General features: G+C 52.9%; 1 protein-coding gene across 1 annotated transcript; it reads right to left on the minus strand.

The window, feature by feature from the left end:
• Positions 1 to 1,387: 1,387 nt before the first annotated feature.
• On the minus strand, positions 1,388 to 25,741 carry DNAJC8 (DnaJ heat shock protein family (Hsp40) member C8). Its single transcript, XM_038758586.1, has 9 exons — positions 25,626 to 25,741; positions 15,469 to 15,570; positions 12,610 to 12,666; positions 11,113 to 11,179; positions 10,301 to 10,395; positions 8,108 to 8,179; positions 2,875 to 2,966; positions 2,540 to 2,615; positions 1,388 to 1,914 (listed from the first exon to the last, which is right to left on the minus strand). The coding sequence occupies exons 1-9, from the start codon at positions 25,713 to 25,715 to the stop codon at positions 1,792 to 1,794; spliced, it is 774 nt and encodes a 257-aa protein (XP_038614514.1). The 5' UTR covers positions 25,716 to 25,741; the 3' UTR covers positions 1,388 to 1,791.
• Between the last annotated feature and the right edge of the window lie 1,349 nt (positions 25,742 to 27,090).

Genomic DNA, 27,090 nt, shown 5'->3' on the forward strand with positions numbered 1-27,090 from the left:
GGAAGAATTTGCAATCTGGGACTGGGATGTTGTGCCAGAAAGGACCAGGATGGCTCTCCCGCAACCATAAGCTCCAGGTGAAATGGGGATGGAGAGGAAAGGCAGAAGAGCCAAGGGAAGAATTTGCAATCTGGGACTGGGATGTTGTGCCAGAAAGGACCAGGATGGCTTTCCCGCAACCATAAGCTCCAGGTGAAATGGGGATGGAGAGGAAAGGCAGAAGAGCTCCGAGCTTCTTCTCTAGGGGAACAGAAAGTTGTGACCCTCAGCTCATAGTTCCCCCGGGGGACAGTGACCCTCTCACCTTTGCCTCTTTTTCCTCTGAGTGCAGAGTTCTTGTTCCTGACTCCTTCCATGTAAACCGCCGGCAGGCCAGCCAGCTCTCGCTTCTCCTGCCTCCGGCTCACTGCTCACACCCTCGCCTTGGCAACGCCAAACCACCCCCCCTTCCTCCCTGCCCTGTTGAAGTCCCCACCCTCCCAGTCGTGCCATCCTGGCAGCCGCTGCGGCACTCTACTCATCTATTTATACATAAATTATTTAAAATTATTTACTCACTGTAACTTACTCACCAAGGTATAGCTACCGTCTCCCCACTTAGACCGGAAGCTCAAGGACAGGTTTCAGGTCTTTGGAATTTTCCCTGGCACCCAGACCTGCCCCCCATGAAAGCTCAGCCCAACCCACTGGAATGGTCAGGAAGTTTCTACCCTTCGTCGGGCAAAGACGGGACATGGAGCCAATCCAGTAAAGCTAGGAAGAGTGCGCGTGGCACATGTATGTGCCTCACGTGGGCAGATCCTCAGGGACCGACGGGAAGAGGAAAGGCTTGGGAGCAGAGAGCCACAGGGCTCACTCTCCACAGACCAGGGCCAACTTTCCCAACTGCCAGATCTAATCTGGCCAGGCGAAGGAAACACCTGGAGCCAGAGTGGCCCCACCACTTGTGTTAAGTGCTCAGTTCCCTTTCACATCGCTCCCGCTTCAGGTCAAGGGCAAAGCGAGCCAATTGTGGGACTGACTAGGGGCTGGCCTGGGCCTCGGGACCACCACGGGAGGACGAGGGAACACCAGTTTAGGTATCAAGTTTATTTCAGGTACAGAACATTGCTGCTGACCACTGCAAATGAATGGGGCCGGAGGTGCCCTGCATGGACAACCAGCTCGGAGTTTAACTGGCCTGGGGGACGCCTGATGTCAGGGGGTCTCCGGTTTTGGTTCCAGTCCTGTGACTGGCTTGGGAACTTGAGTCACTGCTCCACGTGCTACCTGGAAGCCCCCAATGGCCCCACCCCACCTCAGCAAGCTAGAGGCTCGCCCTGGAGCCGACCCTGGCCCCAAGTGGGTGCCGGGGCCTGAGCCAGACGCAGCTTCCAAGTCACGGGAACCCGTTTTAAGCAACGGTTTAATTGGATGATTTCCCAAACTATACATGAAGTCAAAAACATCACAGCTCAGTGGAAGTACAAAACATTAAATTACAGGCTGCGAATAACAACAGCAAACAGCGGTGGCCTCAGCCAGAGCCGGTCACTCAGGGTGGTGGGGGCCGGGGGCGGGGTAGGGGCGCTCCATCCAGCCAAGCCCCTCGGAGAAATGTACAAAAGGAGCCTCCGCTCAATGTTCAATTGTTCTCAAAACAACCATCTGACTAAAAAGCAAATGCTACTCTACTCTACGTGGGGATGAGTCCTTAAAAGCGGGAGAGGGTCTGGAAGGGACCGCCGCCGCCGCCGCCGCCACCGCTGTCGCCACCGCCACTGCTGCACCCCCCGGGAGGGCGGGCAGGCCTCACTCGCGCTGCTCCATTTTTACTTTGGGGGGCCTCAGGAAGGTCCGATTTTTCTTCTCTTTCTTCCCCTTTGTGTTCGCCTGGAAGTTCCGCCAGCTGTCCACACGGCCATCTCGACTTTCCTAAGTGCAAAGGGTGGGGGGGGGGAAAGTCGGGGGTCTGTTCAGGGCTTTGGCGGCTCCACCAAGGAGCCGGGACTTGGATCGTAGCTCCCTTGGGAAATTTCTTTCTTTCCCCGGGGCCTGTTGCCGAGTTTCCCCCGAGGCAGGTCTCACACAGACCGGGGCTCCCAGGGTGCTCTGGATTGAGGCCTGCCTGCCCATCCCTGGAAACTAGGTGCTACTTCAGGAAGTGTGGAAAGAGACTTGGAGAGTGAAGCGAGGAAACCAGAAGCCCAGGGCCAGTGGCTAAAGACTCCAAGGCACGTGAGCCCTGCCTCACTTTGGCACAGGTAACCAAAACCTCTCAGTCCAGAGACTCCAGGTTGAGTTTCAGCAGAGCCCAGGTCAAGTTCACGTTCCACGATGGGCTTGCTCTCAGCCCGGGACCGGGTTCTGTACCCAGCACCTGGAGAGACCAGGCACCATACCCGCCACCCAGAGAGATCCCAGGGGCCCCACACCCGGCACCTGAAGAGACCCCAAGGGGTAAGTACTTGCCACCTGGGAATGTGGATAATTTCCCTGTGACTCCACCTTCACCCAGTCAATGCCCAGGGACTCTGGGGGCTGAGGCAGTGAGGCTTACCTCAAAGTTTTTCTGCCATTCCCGTTCCCGCTTTGCCTTTTCTTGTGCCTCAATCTCTTCTTCTCTCTGCCGCTTCCTGGGAAGAGAAGAGTGATGCTCACAGGGTATTCACAGACCAAATTGATACATGGGGTTACAGCAACAATTCCTGGAAACCTCCCCCACCACCACACACACCCCCACTTCTCCCTGGCACACAGACACATCCACACACACCCCACATCCACACCACCCCCCCATATTGACACACACACACACAGGCAGAGCTAAGCTCGCCCCCACATCTAAGACCGAGGATCTGTCCGGACCTGAATACGGGACCTGGAAGCCCTTACCTTTCGTGCATTTCTTTAGCTTCCCTCTCTTTCCTTTTGATTTCCAACTCGGCGAAGAGCTTCATTGTCTGCTTGTACACAGCTTGCTTGAACTACAAAAACAAAAGTGAACGAGCAGTTAGTTCTCTGCTGAACCCGCGTCTACTGAAGCCCTCTGGGGGCCCAGCCCAGTCCTCCCTTGAGCTCGGGGGGTGGGAGACGGGTCATGAGGAGCAGTCATGGTTCACCAGACAGAAAGCTCAGGGCCCCACCTGTGCAGGCCCTGCCTCTGAAGAAGTCTTAACTGTCCTCTCTTACCCCTGCCTGTGGGAAAACAGATCTGCCTGGTGTCTCAACCTCGGGATAGGGCCTTGCCCGGTTATTGCCGTTTCCCTTCCAACGTTCCTTGAGGAAAGTTCCAGCCGAGTGTTGTTCCCAGCTCCAAGGCCTGGGGAGGCTGCGGTAATGATGGCAGTAAGGCACCACCGCCGGGGGGGCCTCGGGGACTACAGTATTAGAAAGATACTGAATGGTGCTCCTTGATGGGGCCTGATCAAGAATGCTGCCTCGGCCCCAGCACCAACATGGCGAGAGGGGGAGGTTCAGCTCCAACAGCCGTAGTTATCCAACGCCTGTGGGTGAGGCACGAAACACGACACATGAAAGCTACAGTCTCTATCCTAAAGGGGCTGACAGTTAAATGGGGGAGGCAGGCAGACACAGGGCCAGATGAGGAAGGGGACGAAAAAACAATAGACAGGTGAGCCTTTTCTTTAATGGCATTTGTTAAGCGCTTATTTTGTGTCAGGCACTGTACTAAGAGCTGGGGAAAATATAAGCTTATCAGGTTGGACAGATTTTGTGTCCCACATGGGAAGCTGCGTGGCTCAGTGGAAAGAGCATGGGCTTTGGAGTCAGAGGTCATGGGTTCGAATCCCAGCTCCGCCACCTGTCAGCTGTGTGACCTTGGGCAAGTCACTTAACTTCTCTGTGCCTCAGTTACCTCATCTGTAAAATGGGGATTAAGACTGTGAGCCCCACGTGGGACAACCTGATCACCTTGTATCCCCCCCCAGCGCTTAGAACAGTGCTTTGCACGTAGTAAGCGCTTAACAAATGCCATTATTATTATTATTATGGGGCTCTGCACGTAGTAAGCGCTTAACAAATGCCATTATTATTATTATTATGGGGCTCAGTCTTAACCCCCATTTTGCAGAGAAGGAACAGGCACAGAGAAGTTCAGTCAACTGCCCAAGGTCACACTGCAGACAAGTAACAGAGCTGAGATCAGACCCAATTAGTACAGTGCTCTGCACACAGTAAGCGCTCAATAAATACGATTGATGATGACTCCCGGGCCCGTGCTCTAACTACTAAGCCATACTGCTTCTCAGAAGCAGGTGGACCCTTTGGGTGGGGACTTCAGGGCTGAGACCGTGAGGAGGAACTGCACCTTTGCTGGCTCAGCCTCCACCCAGTGTGTCCTGCTGGGCAACTCTACAACGCCCTGGGGCTAGAGGGTGAATCGGGTAAGACCCACCAAAGGAAGGAGTAGCCCAGGGCTCGGGGGGGCCGGCAGGCCAGCCAGGAGTGGGGTCAGTCCTCCCGGAGACCACACCCTCCTAGGTTTGTTGGGGTTTTAGACTGTGAGCCCACTGTTGGGTAGGGACTGTCTCTATATGTTGCCGATTTGTACTTCCCAAGCGCTTAGTACAGTGCTCTGCACATAGTAAGCGCTCAATAAATACGATTGATGATGATGATGCGCTCCAGGGGGTGAAGCAAGGAGGGGAGTCCCGCATACAAAGGGGTATCAACCCAACCTCCAACCCTAGCACTGTCTCCTCACCCAAATGTTTAGCCCACTGGGCACCTCTCCACAGGGGTTCAATAAATACCACCTCTACAGCTAGGTGGAAAGGGGACAGTCACAAGCAGCGCTCGGCCTGGTCAACCAGGCAGAGTCTTCGGCAGGGAAGGGATCGCTGGGAGGAGAGAGGAGAGGGGCAGGAAAGAGGAAGTCACTTGGTTTGGGCCACCCGGAGTTTTAGGTGCCTCATGGGGGACAACTAGGCAGGGGAATGCCCCAAGGCAGGAGAACAAGGGAGGTCATCATCATCATCAACGTCATTCACTGAGCCCCGCTCAGGGGTGCAGCGACCGGCTCGGGCGGGAGCGAGCAGAGCCCAGCAGTAAGGGTCACTAAGGTGCCTGGCTCAGGCCAGGGCCCCAGGTAATAATAATAATGATGGCATTTATTAAGCGCTTACTATGTGCAAAGCACTGTTCTAAGCGCCGGGGAGGTTACAAGGTGATCAGGTTGTCCCATGGGGGGGCTCACAGTCTTAATCCCCCATTTTACAGATGAGGTAACTGAGGCGCAGAGAAGTGAAGTGACTTGCCCAAAGTCACACAGCTGACAGTTGGCGGAGCTGGGATTTGAACCCATGACCTCTGACTCCAAAGCCCGGGCTCTTTCCAGGGAGCCGGCCTCCTCCCTCCCACGTGCCCTTGTGGGTGCTCCCCACCAAGCCCAGCCCTCTCCACCTCACTCCCTTTGGCTACTGATCCTTTCCTCTCTCCACCCTGACCATTGGTCACCTACCCCTGCTCTGCCTGGGTTCGCTCTCCTCCCCAATTTCTAGCAGAAGCATCGCGGGAAGAGCACTGGGTGTGGGAGGGAGAGCACTACAGGGGAAAAAGGAAGGTAGGGGAGGGCCCGCCAAAGGTTTGGAAGGAACAATTCAAGGGAAAGTAATCTCCGGACGGCATTTCTCTTCTGGGAAATGGAGCGGTTGAGTTCTCAATTGTTCCTTCCAAGCCTCGGGGGCCTCCCAGTTGGCCCCCAGCTACAGTTAAGTGCCTTCCAAGGTCGCTTAATTTCAGGGAGCTGCTTCCCTCCCAGTCCTCAACGCCATCACTGGGAAGGGGGCATGATGTTGCCAAATCCTGTCATTTCTTCCTCCACGGCATTTCCCAGATCCATCGCCCCTCTCCGGCCACCACCCTGGTGCAGGCATTTGGCAGATCCTGGCATGGCCACTGCTTCGGCCTTCTTGCCGAGCTCCCCGCTCCTTAACCACACTATACCTTGTGGCCCCTGTCATTTTGCTAAAACGTCTTTCTGCCCACCTGTCCCCACTCCCATCTCCAATGGTTGCCCATCTACCTCCGAATCACATGGAAACTACTGACCATCGGCTCTAGGATCCTCCAACAGCCCTCTTCCTCTCCTACCTAACCTCACTCCTCTCCCACTACAACCCAGCCCACACACTTTGCTCCCCGAACACTAACCTACTTTATTCACCGTACCTCAGGTTTGTCTCTCCCACCCCCGACTCCCCTTGCTCACACCCTCCTTCCTGCCTGATACTTTCCCTGCCTTTCAATCCAACAGGCTACTGATCTTCCATCCGGGAGGCCTTCCTCCCTCTGTTAATTCTCTTCTTCCCAAGTCACATTCTCCCAACTCCATCTCGGCAGGTCTGCACCATCTTCAATCTTACACACTGACACCCAACCCTAGCACTCCTGTGCATAGCGATCAAAGTCTACTTTTTAAGCACTTATTCATCTACACATCCGCTTTCCTTTCCTCTTCCTTTCCCCATAAATTATTTTGTGAATGTCACCCCTGCTGGACTGAAAGATGCCTTAAGGGCAAGGATTACATCTCCTAAATGTACCATCCTCTCCCAAGCACTTTCTCTGCACAAAGCAGTCGCCTAATAATCATGCTAGATTGACCGAGGGAAGAGTCCTGAGTTGACCTCCCCACCCCTAGGCTGTTTTAAGAATACAGGGCACAAAAAGAGGCTGAAAACCCGAGCCCAGTCTCTGAAGAGCTGGTTCCTTCTAGCATCCTCCTTATCGGTCTCCCTTCCTCCGGCCTGGCCTCCTTCCACCGAGCTGCCTAGATCACGTTCAGAAAAAGGCGCTTGGGGCCCCGCCGTCATTCCCTTGCTCAGAAACCTCTCTGACAACGCCACAACTTCTGACCATCGCAGCCCTGACGCCCTCCGTCAGCTGCCTCCTTGAGAAGCAGTATGGTGTCGTGGCAAGAGCCCAAGTCTGGGAATCATCATCAATCGTATTTATTGAGCGCTTACTATGTGCAGAGCACTGTACTACGCGCTTGGGAAGTACAAATTGGCAACATATAGAGACAGTCCCTACCCAACAGTGGGCTCACAGTCTAAAAGGGAATCTAACCCTAGCTTCACCACTTGACTGCTGTGTGACCTGGAGCAGGTCACTTTGCTTCTCTGGGCCTGTTTCCTCATCTGTAAAATGGGCAATGTTCTCTGTCGTCTCAGACCATGAACCCCTTGTTGTGCAGGCACTGGGTCTGATCTACCCCGGTGCTTCTGACACATAGCATGTGCTTAAAGAATGCCAGAATTATGATGATTCCCTATCTGCTCTCTTCTCCCACTCCCTGGGGCCCAGCTCATGCCCTCTGCTGCTTCCAAGCCACCCCCTGGCACTGCTCACCTCTCCCCCGGCCCCCAGCCCATCATTTAGGTGCCTACCCCGGGCCACACTCTCCCCACTCAGATTTGCCACATCGCATCCCACCTGGGAGAACAGCCCCTCCCAAAGGAAGCGTTCCCCATTCCCTGAGTCATCATCAATCGTATTTATTGAGCGCTTACTGTGTGCAGAGCACTGTACTAAGCGCTTGGGAAGTACAAGTTGGCAACATACAGAGACAGTCCCTACCCAACAGTGGGCTCACAGTCTAAAACAGTGGGCTCACAGTCATGTCAACTCAACACAAACATACTTGTCCATTTGCTCATTGGGGTGTATAACTTTGAACTCCTCTCTGCCTCCTCCATTAGAATGGAAGCTCCCTATGAGCAGGGACTGTGTCAATCAATCAATCGTAGTTATTGAGCGCTTACTGCATGCAAAGCGCTGTACTTGGGAAGTACAAGTTGGCAACATATAGAGACGGTCCCTACCCAACAGTGGGCTCACAGTCTAGAAGACTTGTTTATAGTTCCCCAAAGCTTAGTACAGTGCAGGGCACTCAATAAACACCGTTACTGCTACTGCAATAGGGTTAGCCATCAGAATATGTCTACCGCTTCCCCGGCCGGGGTGGTGGGCTCCCCAAGGATAGGGCTCCTGTCTTTCCCTGCCTCTGTCTGTTCTCCAAATGCCGGATCCAGGCCACCACGCGGACTCGGTCATAGTTGCCCCAATGGCAGAAGCCAACAGGGGTGCCTTCTTTTTAACTCACCAATTCGGGGTCGTCTTCTTCCACGTTTGTGGGTTTCCCTTCCTTCTTGAGCTGTTTCTTCCGCTCCTTAACCTGGAAATCACTTCCCGTGAGAACACGCCCCCGGCAGCCCGCCCTGATGCCTTGTACTGAAGCCAGGCTAGGAAGTCGGAGGAGGGGCAGGCAAATGTTTCCTCTGTGGCCCTTTCCAAACAGCCGGTGAAGCTACCAAGCCTCCAGCTCCTTCCCCCCTGCCGCCTGAGCCAGTGCTCCCGCCAGCTCCCCGGTCCCAGCCGGTCCCAGAGGAGTGTTGGAGGTGGCCCCCACCCGGCTCAGGCCTCTGGGAGCAATGTGCGTTGGATGGCTACTTTGGCCCAAGGGCTCCCAGGGCAGGGCCTCAATCAATCAATCAATCAATCGTATTTATTGAGCGCTTACTGTGTGCAGAACACTGTACTAAGCGCTTGGGAAGTACAATTTGGCAACATCTAGAGACAGTCTCTACCCAACAGTTGGGCTCACAGTCTAAAAGGGGGAGACAGAGAATAAAACCAAACATACTAACAAAATAAAATAAATAGGATAGATATGTACAAGTAAAATAGAGTAATAACTACGTACAAACATATATACATATATACAGGTGCTGTGGGGAAGGGAAGGAGGTAAGATGGGGGGATGGAGAGGGGGAGAGGAAGGAAGAGGCTCAGTCTGGGAAGGCCTCCTGGAGGAGGTGAGCTCTCAGTAGGGCCTTGAAGGGAGGAAGAGAGCTAGCTTGGCGGATGGGCAGAGGGATTGGGGGCATTCCAGGCCTGGGGGATGACGTGGGCCGGGGGTCGATGGCGGGACAGGCGAGAGCGAGGTACGGGGAGGAGATTAGCGGCGGAGGAGCGGAGGGTGCGGGCTGGGCTGGAGAAGGACAGAAGGGAGGTGAGGTAGGAGGGGGCGAGGGGATGGACAGCCTTGAAGCCCAGGGTGAGGAGTTTCTGCCTGATGCGCAGATTGATTGGTAGCCACTGGAGATCTTTGAGGAGGGGAGTAACATGCCCAGAGCGTTTCTGGACAAAGACAATCCGGGCAGCAGCATGAAGTATGGATTGAAGTGGGGAGAGACACGAGGATGGGAGATCAGAGAGAGAACGAGGATGGGAGATCAGAGAGATAATAGCAGCACTGCAGCAACACAGTGCCGCGGCGTTCCGGCGGAGTTCTCTCACCCCTTTGAGTTCCAAGCAGATTTCCAGCAAACATGGGTGATCAGGGGAGTCCCTTACCCAGGTGTGGGGTCCAGTGAGCCCCCTCCCCGTGTTTGCTGCCCCTCCCAACAACTGACCTCCAGGGAAAGTTAGCTCCCGGCCAGCGCGTTCAGGGATGTTTGGTTTTGTTCTCTGTCTCCCCCTTCTAGACTGTGAGCCCCCTGTTGGGTAGGGACTGTCTCTATGTGTTGCCGACTTGTACTTCCCAAGCGCTCAGTACAGTGCTCTGCACACAGTAAGCGCTCAATAAATACGATTGAGTGATTGATTGAATGGCGTCTCCGCCCCCTGGTGGCAGACCAGTGGAGACCAGGGGCAGACCAACAGGCATTTGGACTCCCCACCCTTCTTCATCAATCGTATTTATTGAGCGCTTACTGTGTGCAGAGCACTGTACTAAGCGCTTGGGAAGTACAAGTTGGCAACATATAGAGACAGTCCCTACCCAACAGTGGGCCCTTCTGGAAGGGGGTTAGGGGGTGGGGAATGGTGTGTGTGCGTGTGTTTGTTTGGGGGGGGGGAGAAAGTGGCACTCCACCCACAGAGTGACCCAAACCGGGAGGCGGATACGTCCGGGGTCATCCAAGGGGTGACGTGGGGGGTGTCTGACAGCAGCGTCCCTTTGGGGCATTCGCTCTGTCTGGCGTGGCAGCCACCCTCATCCAACCCGTGCTCCAGCCAGGACTGGAGAGGCCAGCCGTGCCCACAGACCTCGCCTCCCCGCAGTCTGGATGCAAGGCCAGGCCATGATGGACCCCAACTGACCCAGGGACCTGACCTACTCTCCATCTCCACCCCTGAAATCTGCCCTCCCTTCCCTCCACCAGAATTGTGAACCTGCCTGCTAGGTGAGTCTGGAGACCAGCCCCCAAAGCTCCCATCTCCCCAGGTTGTGGAAACTCAGAAATAGGTAGCCCGGCCCCCACCGTGCCTACCCACCAACCGCGATCCTCCTCACCGTGTGCTCCACGTACTCCTTTCCGGCCTGTATCACGTCCAAGGCCCTCTTCTTTTGCTCCTGATCCAGTAGCAGCTTGTATGCTTTGTCTACAGCTACAGCAAAACGGTGAAATGAACAGTTTTGGCAGATCCCCTCCGGAACGACTTTTAGAAAAGCCCATCGGGAGCCAGCCCCACCAGACTTCTGGACAGTCTGGGCCACGTGGGAGCCGAGGGGAACAGAGGCAGGACTTGGAAGCCAGTGTACCCATCTTAAACTAGTGAGACGTCTCGGATGTCTCTCGTTTCTCCAACATCGGCCACAGGCAGAAGCAGCAGGGGTGACGAGGCCACAGGATATTGCCGAAGTAGCCAGTCTGAGCCCGTCAGGAGCAGCCCAGGAACTGGGGAGTTATAGCCAATGCAACCAACTAGGGGACCGACATAAGCTAGCTTCTTGGGGAGAAGGGGCTCGTCTCATCCCGATTTTAAGTCGCACCTCTGGGAGTGGAACCAGAGAGCCATTCTTGCCTGCAATGATTTTGCAGCTGAAAGAGAAAGAAACGTGGCAGGCGGAATACTGCTTTTGGACCACTTTAAATCATGAGGCTTAAGTCTGGGGCTGAGCGGGTGCTCCCTGCTCCTCCAGGCCCCCTGCCACGGCTCTAGCCGAAGCTTCTCCCAAACACCAAAGTCAGTCGGCCGGCCGGTCAACCGACTGGGGCTGCACCTCCTCCGTACAGAGCCAAACGACCAGGGCGAGCTGGGAAAGTTCCCACCCACTCTTTTCTGGGGCCCCGCACCCCAAAAACAGGCTGGGGAACAAAATACCTTCAAAAGCCTTCTGGGCTCTTTCCACGTCATCTTGATTTTTGTCTGGATGGACTAATATGGACAGCTGCAAAGAAACCACAGAAGGTTACACTGCCTCTCTCTTGAAATCCCCCAAAATCTGCCACGTGGTTTCCCTAAGCTTCTCGGTCTGGAGGCCCAGCCCGGACTGCTCGACACAGTCATGACTTGTAATGCTCCGGAGGAAGAGAGGGGCCGGCTGCAGAAGGCTGAGGACCTGAGAGCAGCAACCCCGTCAGTGACCCATCCACCTTCCCAACTACCTGGGGGTGACATGAGGAAGCGGACATCAGGGATCCCCATTTCTATTTCCTGGGGGTGCTGAGGTTCCAGGGGCCAAACAGTTTGTCCTGGTGTTCTGGTGGGATGAGTTGGGAGCAGAAGGGCTTTGTGCACAGCCCCAGTAGGAAAGGTTTCCTGCCCGGACTTGGATGGGCCAAAGCTTTGGTATCCTGGGGAGACTCCTGCTGCTGCCCGGTGACGGTCAGTACCCCTGGACAGTAAGTTCGTTGTGGCAAGGGAATGTGTCCGTTTATTGTTCTACTGTACTTTCCCAAGCACTTAGTACAGTGCTGGGCAGACAGAAAGCACTCAATAAATACGACTGACTGTCTGACTGAGCTCAGAGCAAATCCAGTAACTCCTGGAAAACTGCTTCTGGAACAGGAATAGTGGTGATGGGATGGACACACACGCACGCGCACACACACACGCCGCCATCATCATTAACATCATCATCCTCGTCACCACCACCCACCGTTGGTATTTACGGCGGCCCGGTTCTGTGCAGGGGACCGAGGAGGGGGGAGGCAGAAGACAGAGGCCCTCCTCTTGAAGAACTTATAATCTCATAGGGGGAGAAAAGCCAAAATGCGACAAATAGACAGTAGGGATGCCCGCCCAGGGATGAGTCCAATCGTAAGTGAGAACGAAGGGTGGTGTCTGTAAGGGCTAAGGTAACAGAAGGGAGGAGGATCTGGTCAGAGGAAGAAAGGACAGAAAGACAATGATCTGGCAAACGGGAAGGGAAGGGAATTCCAGGCCGAGGGTGGGAGATTGGAAGTCCAGAGACAGGAAGAGGCCAAGGTGGGTTGTGGTCAGAGGAGCAGCCAGAGCCAAGCGGAGAAGGGGACGGCTCGAGGAGACCGGAGGAGGAGCTTCAGAGAAGGGCGGTCAAGAGTCCCTGGAAGGCTCTGGGAAGGGGAGGGAAGGAGCCCAGGAGGCATTTCAGGGAGTCCCCTCAGGCTGGCAAGGGAAGGACTAAAGAGGGAGGGAGGGAGGGCCAGGCAGAAGGCAGGAAGACCAGGTGCAAGGCCTCTAAGGCTGGCAGCATGATGTAGAAGGGGACGGTCTGTGGACGGGACATGGGGGAGCGACGCAGAGGGTAGGCCCGATGCAGATCTGCAGATCCCAGGCCGGCCGGCACCACTCGACCGGAGTCCAACCGTGACCGCCGAAGGCGACCTGGACGAGTACCTGCCGGAACCGCTTCTTGATTTCTTCGTCTGTGACCTCGGGATCCATCTGGAGCACCTGCAGAGGAGAGGAGGGCGACGCTCTGAGCCCAGCAGGGAAAGTCTCTTCCGCACGGTCGGTTCTCGGGGCCTTGCTCCGCCTCTACCGGGCACCTGTCCTCGAGAAATGCTCAGGGCCCCTTGGCACTTCCTCCCTCCTTCCTGGAACATTTTATGGATCCTCTCGGTGTGGCATCTTTTGCTCACTTTGCCCCGCTCCCTCATCTTTCTCCTCATCTGTCCCCAAACTTTGGTGGCCTGTGCCCTCCCCGGGAAGAACGACTCTCCTTCACACCCTCCGCTCCCCACGTCCCCCAGAGCCACGTCTCGCTCTCCTCCTCCTCCTCCCACTTCCTACTCTGCCGGTGGTGCTCAGACCAGCCTTGCCCCACAGGAAGGAAGCCCGAGGCCGCCAGCTACTGAACAGGTGAATAAGGGGACACGATGCCACTGTGTTGGCCTCGGAAGAGCCAAGATCTAGTTCTGGTCTTCACTTGGAGAGGAAGGAAGAGGGCAGCCCTGCCTCCCCCATGGATATTATTTTCCGAGGCCCTGGGATGCGGAGATTCCCAGCCATGGTCACGAGTGGAGCTAGCGGGAATTTGGGAACAGATGGTCTGATGGCTGAGAACTCACTAGCAGGCGTGTTTTTAAGGCCGAGGAGCACCTAAAGCAGGGTGGCCCAGAGGGTAATCCAGGGGCTCAGAGGGGTCATCGGTGGCTCCTGTTGGGGTCTTCAGGGCCAGAGGATGGTGCTGGAGGAGGAGAGGGGAGAGAGAGGAAGGAGCAGGAGGGACCAGGGTGGTGAGGCCCAGATGGCTCTTGGACCGGCTAGCCAGGGCCCGGCTCTCAGAGGCGCTGGGGAAAACAGAAAGGGGCCGCCGGGGGAATCTGAGCGTTTTGGGGCCCAGGGCTCTAGGAGAGAGTCAGGGGCCCCCGGGGCCACGAGACATAACAGGAGTCCCAGTTGCTCAAACTAGAATCATCAGCTTGAAGGGACAGTGACTGGGAGCTGCAGCATCCTGGCCCCCTTCTGCCTCCCCCTTGTTCTTCTTCCTCCTCCTGCCGGACTAAGACCAGGCTACCTAGAACTGAGCTGGGAAGGAAAACAAACCTTTCCCGATAGCGGAGCGCCCTGGGCTGCAGGGCCTGCTCCCAGGAGCAACTCCCTCAGGGCCAAAGGACACGTGACCCCGCTGCTTCTGGGGGCTAAGCCAGAGTCCAGCCAGCCCCCAGGCTAGTCCAGCCAGCCCCCTGGGGGGGGGGAGGAGAGCGCTGAGGTCACACAGGTACAGGGGACAGATGTGATCGCACAGACAAGGCTGGGTCCCTGTGTTCCTAGAAGGAAGGGAGTGTATTAGACTCTGAAGGAGTGGAATGTGGACTCCAAAATGCTAAGGGGAACTGAGGACACAGAGAGGGGCCTGATTTGGGGGGGATCTGACGAGGCCCACGAGGAAAGAGAATGTGGCTGTGTTCTATGGTGGGAGGGGTCTGGGGTCAAGGGCCGGCTCGGGAGCACCAACGGTTTGGACTGAGAGGGACAAGCAGTGGCTCGGGGAGCCCTTCAGGGGGTGCGGAATTCATCCCATGACCCCAAACTCTCTCCGGGAACAGGACCCCCTGGAGCCACCGACCCCAACAGGGAGGAAGCTGCTGGCCCGCCGACCTGGATAACCGACCCAGAAATTCCATTACAAATGCCCAGCCCGCTCGTGCGCATGGAGAGGCCAGCCCTCTGACCAAACTCTCCCTCTCTGGGGGTCAGCACCCTAAACGACATGACACAGATAAAGGAACCCTCTGAAGCTTGCAGCAGGGGCAGCTGGGGAAGGGGCTTTCCCTGCCCAAGGGAGAGAAGGCCAGGCTTTCTGGGAAGCACCACCGGGGAAGAGATGGTCAGAGGAGGGAAAAGCAAATGAGGCAAACAGCCCTTTCTGGAGAAAGCCATAACCCGATGAGACTTCAGTGACTGCAAGGGACAGGCCGGGGGTAGAAGAGGCTCCAGCCCACATGCCACAACTTCCCACCCAGCCTGGCTGCTCTGCTAGATGGTGCTCAGGAGGGTTCGGGCTTCAGTGAGATGCTCCTGGAAGCAGTCAACCCTGGCCAGGACCCCCTGGGAAGTGTAGAGTGGGCTGCTTTTTTTCCCCAAAACCAGGTGGGTCCCCGTCCAGTGGACACACCTCACTATTGCCAAGCTGCCCTGAGAACCATGGGAGGCAGCTCTGGAGCTCAAACGTGCCCTCCAGCTGGGTGCCAACCTGCCTTCCATGGTACTGCCCAGGCTAACAGAGAGCTGTGCTTTGATCCCCAAAGTGAAGCTACTGGGAGACACCCAGTCCCTGTGTCCCATGTCCCGCCCAGTTAAAACCAGTCTGTGCATACTGCTGTTCCCGGGGAGCCCTGCAGCCCTGGAACCCGGCCGACTGCCCACGGGATGTGAAGGGCACAAACGGTCAGCATGGTGGCCGAGGGTTGCTGGGCTGGATGTCCTGCAGGGTCAGTCCCAGGCCTGCACTTATGTCTGAGTGGGAACCCGGGGACTGGGAGCCTTGAACTGGACAGGTGCTGAGGGGTGGGGAGAAGAGGTATTGTTCATTTCCAGTAGGGAAGGAGAGAGGAAGCCTCACATTTCTCAGGAGGGGAGGAGAGCGAGGGGGTGCTGTTCATTTCTGAAAGTTTGAGTGGAAGGAGAGCCCTGTGGGCTGCTGGACAAGGATTTCCCAGGTCAGGTCACATCTGGCCACACCAGGGTCCCGCAAGCCTCGGATCTGCGCCCAAGCCCAGAGTTCCAGCTTACAAGAGAAGTCAAGCTCACCTCAAATGGATTCAAGTTAAAGTACGAAGATCCAGGCCGGGTCAATCTCTCAATTTGATTTTTTGATGTTAAAACTGAATCTCTCTTCTCTATTTGCTTCACCTGGAGGAGAGGAGAGAGGCTTGGTTAGTGAGGACTGGGGACAGGGCATGTTGCTGGTCTCTCTCTCTCTGCAGTGAGGTGGGGTTCGTTCACTCATTCATTCAATCGTATTTATTGAGCGCTTACTGTGTGCAGAGCACTGTACTAAGCGCTTGGGAAGTACAAGTTGGCAACATATAGAGACGGTCCCTACCCAACAGTGGGCTCACAGTCTAGAAGGGGGGAGACAGAGAACAAAACAAAACATATTAACAAAATAGAATAAATATGTACAAATAAAATAAATAGAGTGGGGTGTGTTGGGGGGGGCACGACGTGCATGGGACAATCTCCAGCTCCCAGAGGGCAGACAGTCAGCAGGCATTCCTCCGCTCTAAATGAGACAGGGCCCATTAGCTCCAAGGTCCTGTGGAGAGCCCCCCTTACAAGTCAGAAAGGGGTTGGCATTCAGCTTGGGATCCTGCCTCCCCTTTAATCCCAAATTTACCCAATTAATTTAGGTCTCTTTGCTTTAACACATTTCCTTTAACTTATCATCAGGGGGCTGCTGGGCATGGGCACGTCCCGGGTGGGAGAGTGGGTGGCCCAACCCAGGCAGGCCCTGCTGGCAGTGGAACAGACCTTTCCCCTCTTCCTCATTAGGGTCACAGCAACGCTCACCCAAATGACAGGGGACCTCAGCAGGGGCCCGGCTGGTTTTCCACAAACAATGTGGGAAGGGGTTTCTCAGGGTGCCGGTCAGACTTTTGCCCGTGCTGGGCACATCCCCGGAACCGGCTGGTGTGGGAAAACCAAAGCCATCGGGTTGTAAAACTGATTCAGGGAAGCTGTTTAGAGATGGGCCGCGTTAGTGGCTGAAACTTGGCCTGTCAAGGGCTTCCTGTAATAGACCCGATCCTTTCCTCCAAGGAATTTCAGTCCAGGTGGGGAAACTGGGATGGAAATACATTCTCCGCAAATGCCAGCTGCTGCCAAGGCATGGGCCACCTGTATCAGACATCGCTCCTTGACCCTGTGGCATGGACTACATGTGAGGTGTTGCCCCCGCCGTGGACTCCAAGGAAATTCATCCCAGTCTGGAAACTGGAAGCAGGACTAAGTACCGGGCGCATTTCCACCCTCACAAGGTTTTGAACAGCGGCTGTGTTTATTGAGCATGCACCCTGTGTGGAGTACTGTACTAAGTGCTTGAGACGGAACAACTGAGTTGTCAACTCGGTCCTTGCCCTCAAGGAGCTTACAATCTAGTAGGTGAGACAAACGTTAAATATAGTATAAAGATTGGTACCTAGGTGTTTGGGGGATAAGGATTCAAGTGCATTGGTGACCCAGTAGGGAGGGAAATGAGGTAGGGAGATGAGACTTCAGTGAGGGAAAGCGTCCTTGAGGAGATTTGATTTTGGTGGGGTTTCGAAACCCCAAATTCTTTCTATTTTGGGGTCATCCCAGGGCACCCCGCCACTGTTGCCCGCAGGATGGCAGTGGGCAGACCATATCTGCCTCACAGTTGGAACTCTGTGTCCAATATGATTAACTTGTACCTACCCCAGTACTTAAAACAGTGCTTGGCACATGGTAAGTGTGCATAACAAGTCCCATAATTATTATTACTATTAACTCTGGGATATTCATATGGGACGGGGACAGTGTCCAACCTGATTATTCTGTATCTACTTCAAGGATCAGTACAGTGGCTGGCACATAGTAAGAGCTTAGTAAGCACCATGAAAACAAAACAAAACCATTTCTGGAAAAGACTTGCTGGCCAGGGGCAGGAAGGACAGGACACTGCATCCCTAAACTGCTCACCTTGTACCTAAATTATGGCTCTAACTCAAGCTGCCCACCTTTTGGACCTTGGGCTCCTTGTTCGAAACTAACATCCTCAGAAATTTTCCCGGCACTTAGCACAGCCCTGGTGCCAAGTGCTTATTAACAAACGTCAAAAACAACCGTGGTATTGGTAGTGATAGTATTAAGTCCTTACTGCATACAGAGCACTGTACAAAGTGCTGGGAAAAAATACATGGGTGGGAATTAGTAAAGTCCCTGTCCCATGGGGAGGGGGGTGCTCACAATCTAAAATTCATAATAAACGACCATGAAAAATGGAGGCCCATAGGTGTCTTGGCTCAAGGGAATTAGTGGCCAGGATGGGGCTCAAATACGCAGGAAGAAGTTTGGAGTGGTTTTAACGGGAGTCACGCAGGAAACAGAAAGTGAGGTGGGAGGGAAACATCCAGAACACCTGTTCTCTCTTCCAAGACACCTCCCGCTAGACGGTAATAGGAATATGCACGTGGTGGTCATTAAAAACTCGGTCAGCTCAGCCTCTCTTACCTTACCTCACTGATTTCCCATTACAAGCCGTCCCACACGCTTTGTTCCTCTAACATCAACCTACTCACGGTACCTCAATCTGGTCTATCTCACTGCCATCCCCTTGCCCACGACCTCCCTCTGGCCTGGAACTCCTTCCTCCTTCATATAAGACAGAACTCCACTCTCCTCTATGATGCCTTCCCCAACTAAGCCTCATTTTCGCCAACTCCTTCGCCCTTCTGCATAGCCTATACACTTGAATCTGTACCCTTTAAGCTCTTGATAGTGGCCCCGTTCTCAGCCCCCCAGCCTGTATGTAGATAGCGGGAATTTATTTTAATGTCTGCCTCCCCCACTAGACTGTAGGCTCACTGTGGGCGAGGAACAGGTCTATGAACTCTGTTGTACTGTACTCTCCCAAGCACACAGTAGTGCTCTGCACACAGCAATCAATACCATTGATTCACTGACTGATACAATCCAACCCACAAATTTTACTCCTTTCATTCATTCAATCACCTTACTGCTTACTGTGTGGAGAGCACTGTATTAAACACTTGGGAGAGTACAATATAACAAATATCAACTGCATTCCCTGTCTACAACAAGCTTACAGCCTAGAAGGGGAGACGGACATTAACCAGTGTACCTTGATCTTGCCTCTCGCTGGCCATTCCCTAGTCACGTTCTTTCCCTGGTCCGAAACTCCCTCTCCTGTATCTAACGGACCACCTCTCTCTGCACCTTTGAAGCCCTCCTAAAATTACACCTCCTCCCAGAGGCCTTCCCTGACTAGCACTTCATTTCTCCAAGTCACCACCCCTCCTACTTTGCCTACACTCTTGGATTTGCAAGCCCTTAAAACCCTTTTATTAAAGAAGGGTATTTGTTAAGCGCTTACTACTTGCTACAAGATAATCAGGTTGGACTGAGTCCATGTCTCACGTGGGGCTCACGGACTTAATCCTCATTTTACTGATGAGGTAATTGGAGCCCAGATAAATGAAGTGACTTGGCCAAGGTCACACAGCAGACAAGTGGCGAAGCTGGAATTAGAACTCAGGTCCTCTTGACTCTCAAGCCCATGCTCTTCTAGACTGTGAGCCCACTGTTGGGTAGGGATCGTCTCTATATGTTGCCAACTTGGACTTCCCACAGCACACAGTAAGCGCTCAATAAATACGATTGATTGATTGCCACTAAGCGATGCAGCTTCGCAAATTTACCAGACCCCCGGACGGCACTCAAGTACACATCCTTGAACTCTCCCATTCCTCGACCTGTAATTTATTTTAATATTTGAGTCCCTCTCTACACTGTGAGCTCTTTGAGGGCAGGAAATGTTCCTATAAACCCTACTGAACCCTCTCTCAAGTGCCTGGTAAAGTACTCGGCACACAGAAAGCGCTCAGAAAACACCACTGAATAGTAGGACCGGGACATAATTCCAACACCACTGAATAGTAGGACACTGGACTGGGACATAATTCCTCTTTTTTTATGGCATTTGTTAAGCGCTTATTATGCACCAGGCACTGCTCTAAAGGCTTGTATCCATCCAAGATAATCAGGTCACACAAGAGGCCCTCAGTCTTAATCCCCATTTTCCCGAGGATATCACCGAAGCGCAGAGAGGTGAAGTAATAATAATAATGGCATTTATTAAGCGCTTACTATGTGCAAAGCACTGTTCTAAGTGCTGGGGAGGTTACAAGGTGATCAGGTTGTCCCACGGGGGGGCTCACAGTCTTAATCCCCATTTTACAGATGAGGTCACTGAGGCCCAGAGAAGTGACTGGCCCAAAGTCACACAGCTGACAAGTGGCAGAGCCGGGATTTGAACCCATGCCCTCTGACTCCAAAGCCCGGGCTCTTTCCACTGAGCCATGCTGCTTCTCCAGAGCACTGCACTGTTCTCCCCCTTTTAGACTGTGAGCCCACTGTTGGGTAGGGACTGTCTCTATATGTTGCCAATTTGTTCTTCCCAAGCGCTTAGTACAGTGCTCTGCACACAGTAAGCGCTCAATAAATACGATTGATGATGATGATGATGATGATGTACTAAGCGTTGGGGAGAGTTCAACGGAGGCGTCCTGGCTGCCCGGCCCCAGGCGGGCGCAGCTCTCCCTCCGTGAGCAGGAAACCTGAAGAGGCGGGAGGAGCTGGGACTAGGTGCGGTGCACTGTGCTAAGCGCTTGGGAAAGTCAAAGCCCAGGAGGAACTTGCAGCATGGCTCAGTGCAAAGAGCACGGGCTTGGGAGTCAGAGGTCGTGGGTTCTAATCCCGGCTCCGCCACTTGTCTGCTGCGTAACTTTGAGCAAGTCACTTAGCTTCTCTGGGCCTCAGTTACCTCATCTGTAAAATGGGGATTAAGACTGTGAGCCCCACGTGGGACAACCTGATCACCTTGTATAGCCCCACAGCGCTCAGGACAGCGCTTTGCACATAGTAAGCACTTAACAAATACCATCATTGTTATTATTATTATTCTCTGCACCTCAGTTACCTCACCTGTAAAATGGGGGTGAAGACTGTGAGCCCCACGTGGAACAACCTGATCACCTTGTATACCCCCACAGCGCTTAGAACAGTGCTTTGCACATAGTAAGCACTTAACAAATACCATCATTATTATTATTATTCTCTGTACCTCAGTTACCTCGTCTGTCAAATGGGGATGAAGACCGTGAGCCCCACGTGGGACAACCTGATTACCTCGTATCTCCCCCAGCGCTTACAACAGTGCTTGGCACAGAGTAAAAGCTTAACAAATACCAACATTATTATTCTCTGGGCCTCAGTTCCCTCATCTGTCAAATGGGGATGAAGACTGTGAGCCCCATATGGGACAACCTGATGACCTCGTATCTATCCCAGCGCTTAGAACAGTGGTAGGCACATAGCATGGCACAGTGGAAAGAGGCCGGGCTTGGGAGTCGGAGGTCATGGGTTCTAATCCCGGCTCCACCACTGATCAGTTGTGTGCCACTGTGCAAGTCACTTGACTTCTCTAGGCCTCAGTTCCCTCATCTGTCAAATGGGGATGAAGACTGCGAGCCCCACGTGGGACAACCTGATTACCTCATATCTCCCCCAGCACTTAGAACAGTGCTTGGCACCTGGTAAGCGCTTAATGAATACCAACATTATTATTCTCTGGGCCTCAGTTCCCTCATCTGTCAAATGGGGATGACGACTGTGAGCCCCACGTGGGATAACCTGATTACCTCATATCTCTCCCAGTGCTTAGAACAGTGCTTAGCACATAGTAAGCGCTTAATGAATACCAACATTATTATTATTATTCTCTGGGCCTCGGTTACCTCGTCTATAAAAGGGGGATGAAGCCTGTGCACCCCACGTGGGACAACCTGATTAGCCTGTATCTCCACCAGCGCTTAGAACAGTGCTTGGCACCTAGTAAGCGCTTAAATACCAACATTATTATTCTCTGGGCCTCAGTTCCCTCATCTGTCAAAGGGAGAAGACTGTGTGCCCCACGTGGGACAACCTGATCCCCCAGCGCTTACAACAGTGCTTGACACACAGTAAGCACTTAACAAACACCAACTTTATTATTATTATTCTCTGGCCCACAGTTCCCTCATTTGTCAAAGGGGGAAGAAGCCTGTGCGCCCCACGTGGGACAACCTGACCCCCCAGCGCTTACAACAGTGCTTGGCACACAGTAAGCACTTAACAAACACCAACTCTATTATTATTATTCTCTGGGCCTCAGTTCCCTCATCTGTCAAATGGGGATGAAGACTGTGAGCCCCACTTGCGAAAACCTGATTACCTCGTATATCCCCCAGCGCTTAGAACAGTGCTTGGCACCTAGTAAGCGCTTAACAAATACCAACATTACTATTCTCTGGGCCTCAGTTCCCTCATCTATAAAAGGGGAATGAAGACTGCGCGCCCCACGTGGGACAACCTGACTAGCCTGTATCTCCCCCAGCGCTTAGAACAGTGCTTGGCACCTAGTAAGCGCTTAACGAATACCAACATTGTTATTCTCTGGGCCTCAGTTCCCTCATCTGTCAAAGGGGGAAGAAGACTGTGAGCCCCACGTGGGACAACCTGATTACCTCGTACCTCCCCCAGCGCTTAGAACAGTGCTTGGCACCTCGTAAGTGCTTATCGAATACCAACATTATTACTCTCTGGGCCTCAGTTCCCTCATCTGTCAAAGGGGGAAGAAGACTGCGCGCCCCACGTGCAACAACCTGATTACCTCGTATATCCCCCAGCGCTTACAACAGTGCTTGGAAACAGTAAGCACTTAACAAATACTAACTTTATTATTGCTATTCTCTGGGCCTCAGTTACCTCATCTGTAAATGGGGGATGAAGACTGCGTGCCCCACGTGGGACAACCTGATTACCTCGTATCTCCCCCAGTGCTTACAACAGTGCTTGGCACACAGTAAGCACTAAACAAATACTAACTTTATTATTATTATTCTCTGGGCCTCAGTTACCTCATCTATAAAAGGGGGATGAAGACTGCGCGCCCCACGTGGGACAACCTGATTAGCCTGTATCTCCACCAGCGCTTAGAACAGTGCTTGGCACCTCGTAAGCGCTTAACGAATACCAACATTGTTATTCTCTGGGCCTCAGTTCCCTCATCTGTCAAATGGGGAAGAAGAATGCGCGCCCCACGTGGGACAACCTGATTACCTCGTATATCCCCCAGCGCTTAGAATAGTACTTGGCACACAGTAAGCACTTAACAAATACTAAGTTTATTATTATTATTTTTCTCTGGGCCTCAGTTCCCTCATCTGTCAAATGGAGATGAAGACTGTGAGCCCCACGTGGGACAACCTGATTACCTCGTATCTCCCCCAGTGCTTAGAACAGTGCTTGGCACACAGTAAGCGCTTAGCAAATACCAACATTATTACTCTCTGGGCCTCAGTTCCCTCATCTGTCAAAGGGGGAAGAAGACTGCGCGCCCCACGTGCAACAACCTGATTACCTCGTATCTCCCCCAGTGCTTACAACAGTGCTTGGCACACAGTAAGCACTAAACAAATACTAACTTTATTATTATTATTCTCTGGGCCTCAGTTACCTCATCTATAAAAGGGGGATGAAGACTGCGCGCCCCACGTGGGACAACCTGATTAGCCTGTATCTCCACCAGCGCTTAGAACAGTGCTTGGCACCTCGTAAGCGCTTAACGAATACCAACATTGTTATTCTCTGGGCCTCAGTTCCCTCATCTGTCAAAGGGGGAAGAAGACTGTGCGCCCCACGTGGGACAACCTGATCCCCCAGCGCTTACAACAGTGCTTGGCACACAGTAAGCACTTAACAAACACCAACTTTACTATTATTATTATTCTCTGGGCCACAGTTCCCTCATTTGTCAAAGGGGGAAGAAGACTGCGCGCCCCACGTGGGACAACCTGACTAGCCTGTATCTCCCCCAGCGCTTAGAACAGTGCTTGGCACCTCGTAAGTGCTTATCGAATACCAACATTATTACTCTCTGGGCCTCAGTTCCCTCATCTGTCAAAGGGGGATGAAGCCTGTGCGCCCCACGTGGGACAACCTGATTACCTCGTACCTCCCCCAGCGCTTAGAACAGTGCTTGGCACCTAGTAAGCGCTTAACGAATACCAACATTATTACTCTCTGGGCCTCAGTTCCCTCATCTGTCAAAGGGGGAAGAAGACTGCGCACCCCACGTGCAACAACCTGATTACCTCGTATCTCCCCCAGCGCTTACAACAGTGCTTGGCACACAGTAAGCACTTAACAAATACTAAATTTATTATTATTATTTTTCTCTGGGCCTCAGTTCCCTCATCTGTCAAAGGGGGAAGAAGACTGTGCGCCCCACGTGGGACAACCTGATTACCTCGTATATCCCCCAGCGCTTACAACAGTGCTTGGCACACAGTAAGCACTTAACAAATACTAACTTTATTATTATTATTCTCTGGGCCTCAGTTACCTCATCTATAAAAGGGGAATGAAGACTGTGCGCCCCACGTGGGACAACCTGATTAGCCTGTATCTCCCCCAGCGCTTAGAACAGTGCTTGGCACCTCGTAAGTGCTTAACGAATACCAACATTATTATTCTCTGGGCCTCAGTTCCCTCATCTGTCAAAGGGGGAAGAAGACTGCACGTCCCACGTGCGACAACCTGATTACCTCGTATCTCCCCCAGCGCTTACAACAGTGCTTGGCACACAGTAAGCACTAAACAAATACTAACTTTATTATTATTATTCTCTGGGCCTCAGTTACCTCATCTGTAAAAGGGGGATGAAGCCTGTGCACCCCACGTGGGACAACCTGATTAGCCTGCATCTCCCCCAGCGCTTAGAACAGTGCTTGGCACCTAGTAAGCGCTTAACGAATACCAACATTGTTATTCTCTGGGCCTCAGTTCCCTCATCTGTCAAAGGGGGATGAAGACTGTGCGCCCCACGTGGAACAACCTGATCACTTCGTATCTCCCCCAGTGCTTACAACAGTGCTTGGCACACAGTAAGCACTTAAATACTAACTTTATTATTATTATTCTCTGGGCCTCAGTTCCCTCATCTGTCAAATGGGGATGAAGACTGTGCACCCCACGTGGGACAACCTGATTACCTCGTACCTCCCCCAGCGCTTAGAACAGTGCTTGGCACCTAGTAAGCGCTTAACGAATACCAACATTATTACTCTCTGGGCCTCAGTTCCCTCATCTGTCAAAGGGGGAAGAAGACTGCACGTCCCACGTGCGACAACCTGATTACCTCGTATATCCCCCAGCGCTTACAACAGTGCTTGGCACACAGTAAGCACTTAACAAATACTAACTTTATTATTATTATTCTCTGGGCCTCAGTTCCCTCATCTGTCAAAGGGGGAAGAAGACTGCGCACCCCACGTGCGACAACCTGATTACCTCGTATATCCCCCAGTGCTTACAACAGTGCTTGGCACACAGTAAGCACTTAACAAATACTAACTTTATTATTATTATTTTTCCTCTGGGCCTCAGTTCCCTCATCTGTCAAAGGGGGAAGAAGACTGCACGTCCCACGTGGGACAACCTGATTACCTCGTATCTCCCCCAGCGCTTACAACAGTGCTTGGCACACAGTAAGCACTTAACAAATACTAACTTTACTATTATTATTCTCTGGGCCTCAGTTCCCTCATCTGTCAAAGGGGGATGATGACTGTGAGCCCCACGTGCAACAACCTGATTACCTCGTATCTCCCCCAGCGCTTACAACAGTGCTTGGCACACAGTAAGCACTAAACAAATACTAACTTGATTATTATTATTCTCTGGGCCTCAGTTCCCTCATCTGTCAAATGGGGATGAAGACTGTGAGCCCCACGTGGGACAACCTGATTACCTCGTATCTCCCCCAGCGCTTACAACAGTGCTTGGCACACAGTAAGCACTTAACAAACACCAACTTGATTATTATTATTCTCTGGGCCTCAGTTCCCTCATCTGTCAAAGGGGGATGATGACTGGGAGCCCCACGTGGGACAACCTGATCACCTCGTGTCTCCCCCAGCGCTTACAACAGTGCTTGGCACACAGTAAGCGCTTAGCAAATCCCATCATTGTTATTGTACGATTTAAGAGCCCCCAGGACAAGGGGTCGGGTCCCGAATCCCCCGCCCGTACGTCGCCCAGGCCGGGCCGGGGTCGGAGCCCCGGTCGCCGCCGCCACCGGGGAGGCCTCCCTGCGCCGTTCTCACCTCAGAGTAGAACGTCATAAACGCCTCCTCGGTGCCTCCTCCTCCTTCTCCTTCGCCTCCAGAGGCCCCGCCGACTCCCGAAGCCGCCATCTTGCGCGCCCCCGCCCCCACGTGACCCGGCGGCGCCCCCACGTGACCCCGGCGTCGTCCCACGTGACCCGGCGCCGGCGCCCCACGTGACCCAGCGTCGCCCACGTGCCCCCCGGCGTCGCCCCACGTGACCCGGCGCCGCCCCACGTGACGCTTCTAACGGCGCGAGGCGAGGCCCGCCTCACACCCCCTCGCACACCCCCTCACGTAATTTATTTATTAATAATGGCATTTATTAAGCGCTTACTCTGTGCAAAGCACTGTTCTAAGCGCTGGGGAGGTTACAAGGTGATCGGGTTGGCCCATGGGGGGGCATAATAATAATAATGACGGCATCTCTTAATAATAATAATAATAATAATAATGATGGTGTTAAGCGCTTACTCTGTGCAAAGCACTGTTCTAAGCGCTGGGGAGGTTACAAGGTGATCAGGTTGGCCCATGGGGAGGCATAATAATAATAATGACGGCATCTCTTAATCATAATAATAATAATAATAATAATGATGGCATTTATTAAGCGCTTACTATGTGCAAAGCACTGTTCTAAGCGCTGGGGAGGATACAAGGTGATCAGGTTGCCCCATGGGGGGGCATAATAATAATAATGACGGCATCTCAATCATCATCATCATAATAATAATAATAATGATGGCATTTATTAAGCGCTTACTCTGTGCAAAGCACTGTTCTAAGCGCTGGGGAGGTTACAAGGTGATCAGGTTGGCCCATGGGGGGGCATAATAATAATAATGACGGCATCTCTTAATCATAATAATAATAATAATAATAATAATAATAATGATGGTGTTTGTTAAGCGCTTACTATGTGCAAAGCACTGTTCTAAGCGCTGGGGAGGTTACAAGGTGATCAGGTTGGCCCATGGGGGGGCATAATAATAATAATGACGGCATCTCTTAATAATAATAATAATAATGATGGTGTTTGTTAAGTGCTTACTCTGTGCAAAGCACTGTTCTAAGCGCTGGGGAGGTTACAAGGTGATCAGGTTGGCCCATGGGGGGGCATAATAATAATAATGACGGCATCTCAATAATAATAATAATAATAATGATGATGGTGTTTGTTAAGCGCTTACTATGTGCAAAGCACTGTTCTAAGCGCTGGGGAGGTTACAAGGTGATCAGGTTGGCCCATGGGGGGGCATAATAATAATAATGACGGCATCTCTTAATAATAATAATAATAATGATGGTGTTTGTTAAGCGCTTACTCTGTGCAAAGCACTGTTCTAAGCGCTGGGGAGGTTACAAGGTGATCAGGTTGTCCCGTGGGGGGGCATAATAATAATAATGACAGCATCTCTTAATAATAATAATAATAATGATGGTGTTTGTTAAGCGCTTACTATGT

The sequence above is a fragment of the Tachyglossus aculeatus genome, chromosome 16, assembly GCF_015852505.1.
Source record: "Tachyglossus aculeatus isolate mTacAcu1 chromosome 16, mTacAcu1.pri, whole genome shotgun sequence".
NCBI classification, from domain to species: Eukaryota; Metazoa; Chordata; class Mammalia; order Monotremata; family Tachyglossidae; genus Tachyglossus; species Tachyglossus aculeatus.

Bases quoted from the DNA above. Each gene is read 5' to 3' on its own strand.
- DNAJC8 (XM_038758586.1), bottom strand. From the start codon at position 25,715: ATGGCGGCTTCGGGAGTCGGCGGGGCCTCTGGAGGCGAAGGAGAAGGA. The intron at 10,396-11,112 runs GTATTTTGTTCC...GTTTTGCTGTAG, and splicing joins AGCCCAGAAGGCTTTTGAAG to CTGTAGACAAAGCATACAAG. The intron at 2,616-2,874 runs GTAAGGGCTTCC...TTCTCTTCCCAG, and splicing joins GCTAAAGAAATGCACGAAAG to GAAGCGGCAGAGAGAAGAAG.